Source organism: Mesoplodon bidens, assembly GCF_964165515.1.
Source record: "Mesoplodon bidens genome assembly, chromosome: 12".
Taxonomy (NCBI): domain Eukaryota; kingdom Metazoa; phylum Chordata; class Mammalia; order Artiodactyla; family Ziphiidae; genus Mesoplodon; species Mesoplodon bidens.
Window position 1 is genome coordinate 85,216,845 of NC_138168.1, and position 15,347 is coordinate 85,232,191.

General features: G+C 46.9%; 1 protein-coding gene across 3 annotated transcripts in view; it reads left to right on the forward strand.

The window, feature by feature from the left end:
* The window catches only part of TULP4 (TUB like protein 4), a 237,084-nt gene that overhangs the window by 191,593 nt on the left and 30,144 nt on the right, over nucleotides 1-15,347 (forward strand). For all 3 annotated transcript variants that reach the window (XM_081251478.1, XM_081251479.1, XM_081251480.1), the window contains 3 exons: nucleotides 4,331-4,511; nucleotides 6,843-6,977; nucleotides 10,409-10,575. In XM_081251478.1, the coding sequence (XP_081107604.1) occupies nucleotides 4,331-4,511; nucleotides 6,843-6,977; nucleotides 10,409-10,575 (483 nt within the window). The remainder of the gene's footprint in view (nucleotides 1-4,330; nucleotides 4,512-6,842; nucleotides 6,978-10,408; nucleotides 10,576-15,347) is intronic.

Consider the following 15,347-nt stretch of genomic DNA (forward strand, 5'->3'; position numbering starts at 1 on the left):
AAAAAAGGTGAACAGTTGTAGAATACATATTTTTATAGTTGAAATCTCCTAATATGGTCTTTATTTGAGAATTTAGATGCGTACCAGTCTCCAAAGGTAAAATCACTGGTGATATATGTCATCACTGGTTTCAAAACATAAATCTTTTGAATGATTTGCTGTCTTCTTCCTACCTCCTTTGGTCTGTGGCTTGGTTCGTTTTTAATTGCTGGTGATAATTGTGTTACATTTTAAAATAATTACATCTAAAAATAGTTTAGAATGGAGTACATTTAAATGGAGAGATTATATGTGGATACCACAATTTTTTAAACATTGCATTGATACTAAACACTGCCCTGCAATAGTATCCCCTATCCCTGAGGGACCGCCGTTGAACTGGTGTGGCCTGAGAACTAGCAGGTTTCTACCACCTTCTTTGGTTCTTAGTGTACCCATTACAGAGGGAGCATTGTCCCTGCCCCTCTGTGAAGCCTGCAGTCCAGTAGAGAAAACAGCAGGAAAAATATGAGACAGAAATTTATATCATCCATAACTGAAAGTGTTTTGGAGGCCAATTTTATGGGAGGATTTAAGCACTGGTTTAGTTTAAAGAAGAAAGGAAAGAAGTTGTTGCTTCATTTGTAGGAAAATTTGGGCAAGGGCCAAAGCTTTGGGCAGAAATTTGTTTGCTAATAGTCACTGAGCATCCGCTTGTGACAGGCAGCATGGGAGAACCTGGGGGTGCAGACCTGCCCTCAAGAACCTCATGGTTTAATGGGAAAGACAGACATGCAAAAACAGTGTTGTGGGAGCCATGGTTAGAGTGAGGTTAATTCTGCGTAGCGGGTCCCAAAAGCCTCGTCTGAGCACCTGTAACGTATCAGACACCGTACTGGACACTGGAGATAAAGCCACAGTCTTTGCTGGCAGAGGACCTGCTGTGTGTGTGGATCAGGGGATGGGTGAGGTTATGAATCTCACCTGGGACATGTTGATTCCGAAGGGCCTGGCCTTTGACACATCCAGGGGTAGGCGGCGGGCAGGCAGTTGGACCTGTGAGTCTGGAGCTTAGGGGAATGGCCTGGGCAGGAAGCCAGCCCTGAATGGGGTCCTTGAGGCTGTGGATGTGACTCTGGCCTCCTAGAAAGGGGAGGAGGTCTGGGGCCAAGCCTAAAAGAGGAGACAGAGCCTGGGAAAGAGGAGCCGGCACCGTTCCGTCCAGAGCACCAGAATCAGGGGGTGGAAGCTGCAGAGACGGATGCGTTTGCCAGTGTGTGTATTTATTAGTATTAGACTTTTCCGTCTTGTTCCCTTGAAGTCCTTGGCTCATAGAAGCTTTATCTTACTGGAAATGAATAAGCATGAAAAGAACTTGTAACAGAGGAGATTTTTGAAAATCTGATTTTATGTCATATCAGTGTTCTTCAGTTATCTGACACACTTGTCCAAAACAGAGTAACTTCCTCCATCACTGCTTGACAACCCGACTGTTAGGGTTGCCTTTTTCCTTCTCTCTGCTCTTAACAGTGCATTATCTCTCAAGAGAGATGTAGTCGGAGTCGATTAATGATGGGGGATTTGGAGGCTGGTTTTCTTTGTCCTCTTTTGCTTTACTGTGATGTTGAACACTGAAAACTCATTAAGCCACCAGGCCTTTATTCAGGAATTAGATGGTGTCTGTTCTTCTCCAAAATGGAAAAATGTGAGTGTTACTCAAAAGATGCTTCATTTCCTCCTTGCCTTCACAAACCCTGCCATGTGTCATCTGATATGACAGGCCCTGAGGAGGTTGCAGCGATCAGAGCAGACATAGTCCATGTCCTCAAAAGCTTACAGTCTAGCATGGGAGTCAGACCAATCAAATAATCACACGGTAAGATATGAGGATAGTGGTGATGGTGCCAGTGGAGACTGTGGGAGCCATAACAGGAGGGGTCTGGGAACTTGTGTCGGGTTGATACGTTGTAATCCTGGCACTTGAGAAGAATAATTGTTTGCTCTTGCCTGCTAACGAGCTACGTCTAGGAGAACCAGAGTCACAGGTGATGAAATAACCCCTTCACGTACACCGTGGTACAGGGCTGCACTTCAGACGTGCTTGAACGAACGGGTGAGGATGCGGAAAGGGGAGAGGAAAGCCTGCGTCCTGGGATGTTGCCTTACAGTGGGGTTCCCACACGTCTTCTTCTTCTGAAATATGTAAATTGTACATTTCAGTTGAAGTTACAGGAGGTCACGTTCCATATTTATCTTCACTGCAGACTGCTCAGGAAGCATATTCAGCGTCTGCCTCTGCCAGGGCTTCAGTGGCTCTGACCCACCGCTCCAGTGTCTGCCTCTCTCAGCCCGTGTCGCATGAGGTCTTTGTGGACATGCTGGTGGATACTGTTTATTTTCTCTGTTGGCAGCCAAGAATTCAGCTTTTTCTAAAATGATTTTTACTGTGTTCCTATTACGTCTTATCTGTTTTTTCCTTTAAGCAGCGTTCGATGATGATTCATCACTGGCCTTGGGGGAAAACTGTTTTAGCTTCTTTTTTATTTAAGTTTACAATCATTAAAAATGTAGATCGTGTTTAAAGGATTTTTTTTTTTTTTTTTTTTTTTTTTTTTTGCGGTACACAGGCCTCTCACCGTTGTGGCCTCTCCCGTTGAGGAGCACAGGCTCCAGACGCGCAGGCTCAGCGGCCATGGCTCACAGGCCTAGCCGCTCCGTGGCATGTAGGATCTTCCCAGACCGGGGCACGAACCCGTGTCCCCTGCATTGGCAGGCGGACTCTCAACCACTGCGCCACCAGGGGAGCCCCAAAGGAATATTTGATGGACAATTGGTTTATCTAAAACAGCTCTAAATTCTGTGAGCATATTAGTGCTGAAATGAAATACATCTTCCCTTGCAATTAATCTCTCGTAATCATCAGGATAATTGCCTTTTTTTTTTTTTTTTTTTTTTTTTTTCGGTACGCGGGCCTCTCACTGCTGTGGCCTCTCCCCTTGCGGACGGAGCACAGGCTCAGCGGCCATGGCTCACGGGCCCAGCCGCTCCGCGGCACGTGGGATCCTCCCGGACCGGGGCACGAACCCGTGTCCCCTGCATCGGCAGACGGACTCTCAACCACCGCGCCACCAGGGAAGCCCAGGATAATTGCCTTTTGATTGTCACTGACTTTAATTCACTCATGTAACCATAAATACTTATTGAGTGCCCACTGTACCTAAAGCTCTGTTAGGTGCCAGGGGTACAGCTGTGGACGGTCTTGGCCCTCAAGGAGCTCAGTGTCAAAATCTAAAAAGCAAAAAGAAGTATGGACCTGGAAGTCTTAAATAACTTTCCCTTTGTGTAGATCCTGGTATGGTTCTCCCAATGAGTTGTTGGTGGATAGACAGATGTCATTAGACAAAAAAAATACAAAGATTTCAATGCCGGCAGACACAGAAACTGCAGAGCCTAGCACACAGAGCAGGAGATAACAGGTGTACTCCTCAGGGAGGTCCTGCTTCCCAGGCCCCAAGGGTCCCCTCGGGGTCATCCAGTGGGATGACACCCATCGGGGGGGCTTTTGAGCAGCCACGAGCAGCTCCTCTGCCGCTCTGATGGAGGGCGTCCACCACCGTCCAGTCTCCCTCTGCCTGCTTGTGCTTTAGCCCTGGCCGTGTGTCTGCCTGCAGGCCGGGTGACTGGGGGGGGCCCTAGGAGCGGCCCTCAGCACACAAGGCGTCAGGCCTGTCTCAGCTCCATGCCAGCAGTGCTGGCACTTACCTCCCAGGATTGTTTTGACAGTTAATGAGGTAAACTGGTTAGAATAGTGCTTAGCCCAAAGTAAGCACTTAATGAATGTATTAATACCACGAATTCATTATAACATTATTACTTAAATACATCAACACCATTATTAGTCTCAGTGAAATAGAACCTGAGACAAACATGCTTACATACACTTAAAGTTTTTCTTTAAGAGATTTTTAACAATGGAACTCTGCTGCTGCTTTTTTTTTAAGAAAAATAAGAGAATATTATTCTCTTCTTAGCCCTCCTCCTTCAACCAAAAAAACAAAACAAAGAAAAACAACCCACAAAAGGTGAAACAGTGCTTTTGCTGGTGTTTGAAAACATCCACATAACATAATGAATATATTTATTATAGCATTAGTCACATTTCACTAATAGAGGACTAAAATTCTTCCAGTAATAGCCAGCTAAGTTTCTGCCACTTCCTGCTTTGTGTATTTCCTCGGTTGCTTACCTGGTCTCTTTCTTTAGTCCTGGTGGACAAGTCAAGGTGGTGAGGTTTGCCAGAAACCACAGACCTTTCTCCCCATCCATCACGAGTCCTGGTCCTTGGTTGCAGGTGCTGTTTGGCACGGCTGACGGGCAGGTGATCGTCATGGACTGCCATGGCAGGATGCTGGCCCACGTCCTCCTGCACGAGTCAGACGGCATCCTCAGCATGTCTTGGAACTACCCCGCCTTCCTAGTGGAGGACAGCAGTGAGAGTGACACCGACTCCGATGACTACTCCCCGCCCCAAGGTAGCTCGCGGGCTCTGTGGGGACAAGAGTGTGGAAGGAGAATGAACCCATCCGCAGGGGAAGGAACAGGCCCGCCGTGCGCACGGCTCCCTAACCTACTGGGCAGGGTTCTCAACGGAAGTGCAAGGCAGAACTGGCCTAATCTCTGTTCTTGGTTGGACCGTCTTCTCTCTGCCATCCCTTTTTGCAGAATCACTGGTCAGGTTGATGAAGCTCCATTGGCTTAGGTTTTTCTGGATATAAAACAAGACTTATGGCTGTTTCCCTGTCCCTGGGGTGTCGTGGGACTTAGCTGCTTAGTGAGAGAGAGCTGAAGATGAAAAATGCTGTGCTGTTCTTATACCCTAATCTGTGGTGTTTCAAATCCCTAACGTTATTAAAGCCCCTAGCTTTAGTTGTGTGGGGAAAGGATTAGCTCTGCCCGTAGTGAAGGCCAGCACACTGGGCTGGTATCCATGCCCCTGTCTTTTTTATTTCAGGCAGAAGGTCTGCGCTTCCTCAGTTCAGGTGAACCTGCCGTGCTCACCCCCCGCCCCCAAGCCTCACAGTGACGTTAGATTAGAGTAGATGACGTCGGAGTTTTTTAACATTTGGACCAGTAATGAAAGATTGTTTCAGACCCTTGGTGGGGATAATTCCAGGTTCCAGCTTCCTTCACCCCTTGCAGTGTGTCTTAGCCCCCAAAGCAGAAGCCTTTGGTGTCGACGCTGGCCATCACCGATGTCAGCCCTCAGCACTGGCCCACTCAGGGCTCTGGCTCTTCCCCAGTGTCCCATCCCCTGCTCCAAACTCTTTTTTTAAAAGGAGAATATGTTATGAATAGTGGAAGGAAAAGACTCCCGTGGTCACCTGCCGCGGGACTTCCCGGGCAGCTGTGCTCACACTGCTGGCTGAGTGCCCTTAATGGGCTAAAGGCACCCGCTCGACAGTTTCTACCCTTCCCTGTGACTGTGGGCATGTTCAGCCTGTGAAGGGCTGGTCCAGGGAGAGTATTTTTAACTTTCTCCCCCATCAGCATCTGCCCTCACTGGTACTCGGAGTCTTCTCCCTCTTGTCCCAGACGTGATAAAGTGTCATGCTTCCCAGAGACGTACACATATACATAGCCATTCATGCAGTTAGGGAGAAGGCAGTGTTCAGACCGGTAATGAAAGATTGTTTCAGACCCTGTGAAAAAAGTGTAGATTGGCGGTAGTGTTTCAGGATTGGTGGGTCTCGGGCGGGAGAGCGTTCTTCACTCCTGGAAATCCATCACCTCGTGGGGCCCCAGCCTTGAGCGAAGTGCTCATCCTTCCTCCACCTCGTGGTGATGAAGCCAGTGTCTTTCAGCATTGGACTCAGCATCCTTTTAAAACAGAACTTTGCTAGATTGAATGCATATTTGCTTATCCACATTTATTAGGGGAAGAAACAAGATCCAGAGACCAAGTTGATAAAGCAAGTCCAGAGTAAGTCTAAGAGCAGAACGCAGTTCCTGGCTACTACTCTAACCTGTCACCCTCTTCAGAAGCAGAGGGCCCGTTTGGAGGATGACTGGGATTTGCCTTTCAGATAGAGCAGGGTGTTTCTTGGTGGCCTAGGGAATTTGAGCACAGAGGTGGGTACCTGCAGCATCTTAAAAGTGAAGCAAAGGAGAGTCATAACTGGGGATCCTCCACAGGCAGGGCTGAGCACGGTGAGCGAGCAGACGTCAGGCTGGCCCACCCTGGGTGGGAGAAAACAGAGCATCATCCCTCACGGCTCCTTCCTTAATGCACAGTCTCCTCGCACGCACAAAGCAGAGTTCCTTTCTGCTGGCTGTGCACTGGGTGTGAGCCACATCCGACCTTGGGTCTCTTCCGGTAAAAGCAGAGAGCTCATGGTGGCTGCTCACTTCCTATAATGTTCAGTGAAAGTGTGTTCAGTGTTGAAAGGCAGCTTTTCTCTGTACCTTGGACCAGGATTAAGAAATGTTTTCATCCCTCTTCCCACCATCCTTATACGTTACGTGACATTAAAATAATTTATGTTTGCACATCATCAGAAACATGTAAAGCCGTAACCACAGAGGTTAATAAACTCTGCACGCACGCTCTCAGCACGGCATGCAGAGCCCAGGGAGCCCTGCTCGGTGCCCTCGGGGCTGCGGTCCCCAGCGCCTCTCATTCCAGGGGGCTCCGTGTAGTTCCTGAGTGCTGTGCAGAGTTGCCTCACTTGGTAATGTCCCAGCCCAGAGTCTGATCTGCACTGTGGGGTAGTTTCGAGGCCCCCCCGCAGGATTGCAGCACGCGGGCCTGGATTCTGGTCACGTGCTCGTTGCCTCGTTTTCACTCGGCGCTTCTGTCCCCGCAGATGGTCCGGCGGCGTATCCCACCCCAGTACAGAACATCAAGCCGCTGCTCACCGTCAGCTTCACCTCAGGAGACATCAGCTTGATGAACAGCTATGACGACTTGTCTCCTACTGTCATCCAGTCGGGGCTGAAAGGTACGGATCAGCCCGAGCGGCCAGCCTTCCGAGCTGGGCGTCACAGCCAGGCCTGTTGACCCCCGGCCTCTGCAGTGGCCTCTTCCGGGCTTAATGGAGTCTGTTCACTCCTCTGCTTAGCTGACAAGTCGATTCCTTTCTAGTCTCACCTTGAGGAGGGATTCCTGACAGTCCCCTTCATCCTCACCTGCGCTTCTCGCCCCACGGCAGGAGTGATCCTCTCGGGTGTGGGCCGCTTGCCTCCAGCCAGCACTGCGGGTGTTGGGCGGCAGCAGCTGCCGTGCCGGCGGCAGCAGGTGACACAAGACAGCCGAGGCCTCGGTGTGAAGGTCAGCGGTCAGTGGCTGATGCCTTCCCGAGGGACGTTAAGGAATTGCTGTCTCAGGGGAAGATAGGCGTCCGTAAGCATTCGCAGGGCTCTGAGTTTTGTGCCTCTGATGAGTTCTTTGGAAAAAACAGTTCTGTCTCTTCAGGGTTGAATGGTGCAGTTTAGAAATTCCAGGGCTACTTCTGGTCCTCGAGGTTAAGGGACCTGCTATAATCTGAATGGGAGCCATTGCGGGGCCCGGCGGTGGGGAGGCAAACCGGAACCTTCAGTTCAGCTTGATGCTGTCCTTCAAAACTGGCCATCAGACCAGAGCCCTGGCCATGTTGCTTCTTGTCTGAATTGTTCAGGAATGCCTGGGATACGTAGAATCAAGTCCACATACTTAACTGTTCATTGGCGGGAATGCATCGTACCTGCCTGCACACCCCACAAGCACTTAATTCTGTTTCAGAACTATTGGATATTCTTGGAAACAAGTTAAACTCCCTCTTTTAAGTGTCCCATTTGCTGTTTCAAAACTATAATTGTAAGGAATTATTTAGCCTATAAATTCCGGAGGGACATGTAGACGTCCTCCTTTATTGTCACAAATGGACCCGTTAGGAGCTGAGTAATTTTCTTTTTACGATGATGATGAACTTAAATTCCTTGGACTTTTCTGTAAATTCTTTTCTGAATTTTCTGTCTTTCATGGAGCTAAAACAAAAAGGTAGTCATCATAAATTCTCTCATATATTTAGTGATCCAGGCTCTACTTTTGTTCTTCTAAAATTCTGTTTTTAAACCTTTTAACCATGTTTATTAGTTGCATCAGTACCTGCCTCTAGTTCTGCCGTCCTGAACTTCGTTCTCTACCAAGTGTCTGATCGGGACTGAAAATATCATAATTACCACTCAGTTCCTTTGTATTCTTTGTAGGGTGAGTTTTTCAAATTTTTCACCATCTTGGAAACTGCCTATGGAAACTTTATTTTTTATTCCTTGGATGTATTCTTTTGTTCTCTATCAAACTAAATTATATTGGAGCAACCCTTCTAACACATTCCCACAATGGGCATGAGAGGATTGGGAACATGAAGGTGAGGTGACTTGGGGAGGTGACCCAAAGTACCCCTCCCAAATGTGAAAGCTCTTGACTTGAGTTTTATCCTCAAAATACAGGCAAATTTAGCATTCTTGTGATGACCTAACTAGAAATCTCAGTCCAATCTCAAAATGTTTTCAATCATTTATGCCCTCATGACGTGAGATGCTTTTGCACTGTCTTCCCAATTTCAGAAAGTTAGGTGACGTTTCAGTAAATTGGTGTCATCCAGTAGGTGCTGCATGTAGGCAATTTCTCTCTTCTGTCTTGGTTTCAGAATATTTCAGTCTTACGTGTGGTATGGACAGCAGTCGTTTTTTGAAAATTTATTTATTTTTGTCCACCACTTTATGGGATATGTTAGTAAATATTGGGAAGAGGTCGCCAGGTGCTATCAAAGATGGCTCGCTGCAGCTTATTCCATCTACGGTAACCTGTCCCATCACGGACAGGTCGGTCCTTTGACTCGCAAGGTGCAGACGGTCCCTGACTTACTGTGGTTCAACCTGGGGTTTTTCAACTTTATGATGGTGCAAAAGCGATATGCGTTTGGTAGAAACCGTATTTTGAATTTTGAATTTGGATCTTTTCCCAGGCTAGTGATATGCAATCCCATCCTCTCTCATGATGCTGGGCAGCGGCAGCGAGCGCAGCTCCCAGGCAGCCCCGCGATCACGAGGGTCAAAAACCGATACACTTAAAACCACTCTGTACCTGGACACATTGTTTTTCACTTTCGGTACAGTATTCAGTGAATAATGTGAGATATTCAACACTTATTATAAAATAGGCTTTGTGTTAGATGGTTTTGCCCAACTGTAGGCTAATGTAGGCATTCTGAGCACGTTTAAAGTGGGTGAGGCTAAGCTATGATGTCCGGAAGGTTAGGTGTATTAAATGCATTTCCAACTTACAATGGGTTTATCCAGACGTAACCCTGTTGTAAGCCAAGGAAGATCTGTAGACCAAAAGGGTCTAGTATTTCCTTTTTACTGTCTTGAAGAAACATCATCAGAGAACTTTTCCAGTGAAGAAAGGTGACTCCTGGTATTCCCCAGCTTGTCACCAACACTGTAATCTGTGTCATGTGCACAAGAACTTACAGTGCTGGGCCCCTCGTGGTCTCCATGGCCAGCCCTCTTTCCCACCCCTGTCAACTCCATTTTCATTGCAGATTCGTGGGGTTGGGGGGATTTTGCCTTGCTGATGTTTGCTGAGGAAGTTCTGCCTTGAAGAAAAATCTGCTGAGTATCCCAACTTCGGGGAATTCTGTTTTTCACACAGTGAACTGTAAATTGGTTCACCTCATTTGGGGTTTTTACCCTTTATTGTGACTTTCCTCTTTCTTGAGGATGTAGCGGGGAGGGGGGGAAAAGACTATTTCCCCTCTACCCATCTTAGGCTCTCAGACCAGGCCCTGTAAGTTAGACTGACAAAAAACTGATTGACCAGAGAAAAACACACAGAAGTTTAACAACATGTGCACTGTGTTTACCTGTGGAAGCACAGAGATGAGTAGCTCAAAGGGTTTAGATAGCATGTTAACAAAAGAACAGTACATTTTTTGGAGAAGTGACAAGACAAGGAGAAGACCTGAAGTTTCTAGGACAGCAAATTGTGGGAAGGTAAATATATGGGGGAGTTAATGGAAGATAAAGGCCAGTTAGTAAAGTCTGTTATGCAGATTCCCCTGGTGTTGATAATGGTCTAGAGTTGTCACCAGTGGTTCATTTCTGTCCTTCCTGGTGGGGGACGGGTAGACACCTTCACAGATTTATGTCCTGCTTTTAGGCAAGTAGGGGGAAGGGAGAGAGCTTTTCTTCTATCTGCTTCTTCTCCATTGCCTTCAGCTCTACGTAATTCTCATGCCAATGTGACATATCTTGGGGTGCACACTCTGTTATCTTTCAAGGAAAAATAGTTCAGTCATGAATTCAGACTCTGACCAAGCCAGAGCATCTTTGCAGGAAAGCAAGGGTCCCACCCTCGTGCTGACCGTTTTCCTCTTTCTGATTTCAGAGGTGGTGGCCCAGTGGTGCACGCAGGGAGACCTCCTGGCAGTCGCTGGCATGGAGCGCCCGACCCAGCTCAGCGACCTTCCCAATGGCCCTCTTCTGAAGGGTGCCATGGTCAAGTTCTACAATGTTCACGGGGAGCACATCTTTACACTGGACACGCCTGTGCAGGTGAGGATGTGTGCCAGACAGCTGGCTGTGCCTCTGGTGTGTTAGTTTGCACTCAGCCTCCGTTAAATGCTCGTGAGCTGATTCTACTCACTGTGGTTACCTTTGACAGATTTTAATCTTTTGTTGACCTGAATTAAATTATGGGGTATAGACCAGAAGAAGTAAGGGAAAAAGAAGTTTTTGCCTGTTAACCAAAATACACCCATTTCCATTCCCGAACGAGTGCACAGTGAGTGAGCAGAGTGACCTGGTGTTTATCATCGTTCTGAAGTAAAAATCAGAAACTTGCAGAGAAGTAAATGCTGAATTTACATTTATTTACTCTGATTTTGTTTGTTATGCCAGTAATGTACTTCTACAGTTAAACTAAATTATTGTTAAACAGAAAGTAAAAAAGCTTAAAGGTGTTTAAGAAAGTGTGCACATGTGGGCCCCTTTCTACTTGTTTTTATTTCCCAGAAAGTTTTAGACCGCCTCATTTCTGGTCTGGATCAGTTATGGTGGAGGCAGAATTCCACTACAGTGGAGTGGAGTGGAGTGTAGTCTGAGAGTGAGTTGACGGTTGATGGGGGTGATAATAAACTAGGGACTTATGTCCTAACCTTACCCAGCTCATCAGAGAGACAGGTATACCAGATTTGGGGAAATTTGTAATTAGGTGCAGGCATTAATTATTTAAATGTATCTTTTTTTTTTTTGCGGTACGCGGGCCTCTCACTGTTGTGGCCTCTCCCGTTGCGGAGCACAGGCTCCGGACGCGCAGGCTCAGCGGCCATGGCTCACGGGCCCAGCCGCTCCGCGGCATGTGGGATCCTCCCGGACCGGGGCACGAACCCGCGTCCCCTGCATCGGCAGGCGGACTCTCAACCACTGCGCCACCAGGGAAGCCCCAATGTATGTTTTTTTAATTGTAGTAAAATACACATAACGTAAAATTTACTGTCTTCACCATTTTTAAGTGCATTACGTTATTTTGTAACCAATCTCCAGAATGTTTTCATCTTGCAAAACCGAACCTGTCTATACCTTCTTGTTTCTGTGAATGTGACTGTTCTACGTACCTCAGATAAGTGGAACCATGCAGTGTTTGCCTCTTTGTGTCTGGCTGACTTCCCTTAGCATAATGTCCTCGAGGTCCACCCACATCGTAGCCTGTGTCAGAATTTCATTCCTTTTTACGGGTGAATAATATGCCATTGTCGGTGTACACTACACCTTGTTTATCCATTCACCCACCCATGGACGTTCGGATCCCTTCCAGCCCTTGGCTGTTGTGAGTAACGCTGCTGCGAACAGGGACACACAAGGATCTCCCTGAGTTGCTGCTTTCGGTTCTCTCGGGTAAATGCCCAGAAGTCGAATGGCTCGGTTATATGGTAATGCTGTGTCTGACTGTTTGAAGAGCTGCCATACTGTCTCATGGTGGCTGCACCATCCTACGTTCGCACCAGCAGTGCCCAAAGATTCCAGCTTCTCCACGTCCTCGCCAGCACTTATTTTCTGGTTTTTTGATGATAGCCGTCCAAATGGGTATGAGGTGTTATCTCATTGTGGTTTTGATTTGTATATCCCTGAAGATTACTGATGTTGAGCATCTTTTCCTGTACCTGTTGGCCATGCGTATATCTTCCTTGGAAAAAGGTCCATGCAAGACCCTTGCCCATTTTCTAATTGGATGGCTAGGTTTTCTTGTTGCTGAGTTCTTAATAGGATTTAAATGTATCTTTTGACAGTGTAATATCTTCTGTGGGCAGATAAGCGTATTGGTTTGTTCATTTGTTCAAGCACCCAGCAAACATATTTTGAGGGGCTCCTATGCAGCTGGCCCTGAGCTCAAAGCTCTGAGTGCTAGTCCATAGACCGTGATGCGGGAGCCCTTCAAGGTAACAAGCTGAAATCAAGCCCTGGCCAGAGCAGGACAGTGCGGTTTTAAAGTGAGAGTCAACGTTGCCCAGGCCACCTCTGCAACCCCGAGAGGCAGAAGTGGTACAGGCTGCCTGAAATGAGGAATTGGAGAGATTCGTGTAGCAGAGAGACCAAAACTGGGAGGAATTCAGGGAACTGCGAAGGATGGTAGAGAAATGGGCAGCCAGGGAACCTTGGTGGGTCGCATCTGCTCTGTGACCTGAGACTGGCAGGTAATATAAAGTCGTAGTAAGGCATGTTCAGGAAGGAGTGATAAACACAGGATGGGAAGCTCTGCTGGGATAGGAAGTGCAGATTCCTGTTTTAGAAGTGAAGTAGTTCTAGGTGATGAGGCGAACCCAGGAAGAGCTAAAGTGGAGCAGGGTTGGGGCCATTAGCATGAGGCCACGGTGTGTGGCAGAATGAACGCAGATACTGGAGTCCCTATGGATTTGGGATTGAAGGAGAGATTACCTTGTTTTCACGGTAATTGTTACCCTACTGCCAGGGCATTGCTTAATACCTCTGGCATGTATTACACTTTTCTATTTATTTGCCTTATTTTCTTAAAGTCAAAGACCACGGTTTGTTCATTTTTCTGACCTTCACTGTGCTTAGAATGTAGTAGAAGCTCGACGGCCTTAACCATTGCAAAAGTTCTCATCAGCTATCCCATGAAATTAACATAGGTCCTGAATTTAAACCATTTGAGGCTCAGGGATAAGAGAGGGGCTTGGCTCACCTTCCTTTGGAGAAAGATATTCACACAGTGTCTCAGCATTTTAATAAATTGTTGACTCTTTTTTCACTTGAGGGTCTGTTTTAACCATTGGAAAAATCGCCTCAATAATATAAAGTTAAATAATGATGCTATTAAAAACAAGTACAATACTGATTATATGTAGCACCAACTTAACTGTTGTCTGTGATGATTCTAGAATCACATGTTGTCTGTACTATGCTATTCAAGTTGTCCAAAGGCAGGAACATTTTTATAGCAGGAAGGAAGTTAGGCAATTTATTGGGCTGTTTATAAAAAGAACTAAATGCAGTTTAGATTGGATAATTTATTTCCAGGTTAATGAGATTGTAGGTTATCGCATACAAAGCCGTTGCCCAGCACGAACTTGCGGCAGCCTCACTTTAAAACTGATTCTCCTGAGTTACTCATAACAGCAATGCCTGTGGCCGAAGCTCCTAGAAGGAAATACACTGTAATTTATTTTCTTTTCCTTCCTGTCGTAATTTAAAAGTCTAGAGTCGATCACACTAGGTACTATCTGTAACCATCTACATGTAATTGCATATCTGATCCTCTGACCACAGATTTTGAGGGTTAGCACCACTGACTGAAGTTCACAGGCTTCAGTAATTCAGGTCTTTGTGTTTTTTATTTGGTTGGAGGGTTGGGTTTTTTGGGTGGGTTGGTTGGTTTGTGTGTGTGTTTTAGCTTTATGAACTTTTTTTGCATTAAAGGCAAGTTGGTGGAGTTGCCTTATATTCTGTAAGGTTCGGTGTTGATGTAAGATATTTGGGTAAAAAATTAAAAGAGGAAGATGGTAGGTGTGGGAACCGAAAAATCAAGTGAGAGAGCGCATTTACGGTCATAGACTTCCGTGCTCTTGAAGGAGAATTCGTTAGCAAAACTATATTTGCCTTTTTTTTGTTGAGAATTAATTGTACCTGTTCTCTCAAAGCTGCATAGGTGTGCTTTTCCCATTGTTTGCTGTAAGGAGCTGAGAAAGTCCCTTCTGGGCTGTTTGCTTATAAAATACAAGAACGGCATGTTCTTCCAAACCGGAGATTTGGGCGACTGAATCCTGAGCTAGCTTTTATTACTGCAGCTTAGTTGGTGGCCAGATCATTGTAACTTAATATTCAAAATTGTCCACGGCTCCAGCCAACACAGTTTTACGGTGAACAGTCACCACCTTGGTCTGTTTAAAAGTGAACTCTGCTGGAAGGCTTTCCTCCTGTGTACTCGCCTGTACAAACATTAAACACCCCCTTCTACCAGGGGCTGTGAAACATTTGAAGTGCATTTCCTCTAAGACAGAGATCCCCACCTTCTTCCTAGGGGAGCTCAGAAAGAAGGGAAAGCTATTGGGAGACAGGAGACCCCTCTGACATTCCCGGGGTCTCACTCCTCATCCCGGGGCTCCATCAGCCAGCAGCTGCGTACCCGGATGGCCTCTTTTTCTCTCTCTTGGGCCAGTGTGGCTGGTTTGACCCTTTTGTTGTCTCTTGACTCTAATCCTGCTTGAATAGCTTATCTTTAACATGGAAAGGACACCCTGCTTTTTATTCCCTTTTAAATTTTTCGAGGACTTCACGCAGCGCACTGCTGCACACAGAAACGGTGGTGTGGTGAGGAAGCTTTCAGGTCCGGCCACAAGCGTCACCAACTCGCTCATCTCAGGCCTCTGCTGAAACTTCCTGCACGGAAGCTTTCTCTGCTCCCCTGTCTGACACGATCCAGTTGTTCTGTCTCTAGCCCCCCGTATCCTACTGTTGTTACCTCGTAGCATCCTTCACTAGCTGACACCATCAGCTAGTCCGTCCCTGTCACAGAGCCTGAGGCACTTCTCTCTCCCCCTCCCTCCTCGGAGCATCAGCTCTGTGAAGGCAGGGAGCTTCTTTTATTCCGTGTCAATCCCCAAACGGCCAGCATGTGTGTGGCCCACTACACACATTTGACAGGGATTTACTGACTGACCGATTGACAGCTCAGAAGGCGAGTACGTGATCGGACGGATGCACGGCACGGATCGTGTAGCAGCAGGAGATGAGGTCGCGAGGTATTCAGCGTCTCTTCGCGTGCCGTAAGGGGATGAAACAGGCCGTTAACCTTCCATGATGCTGTGGCA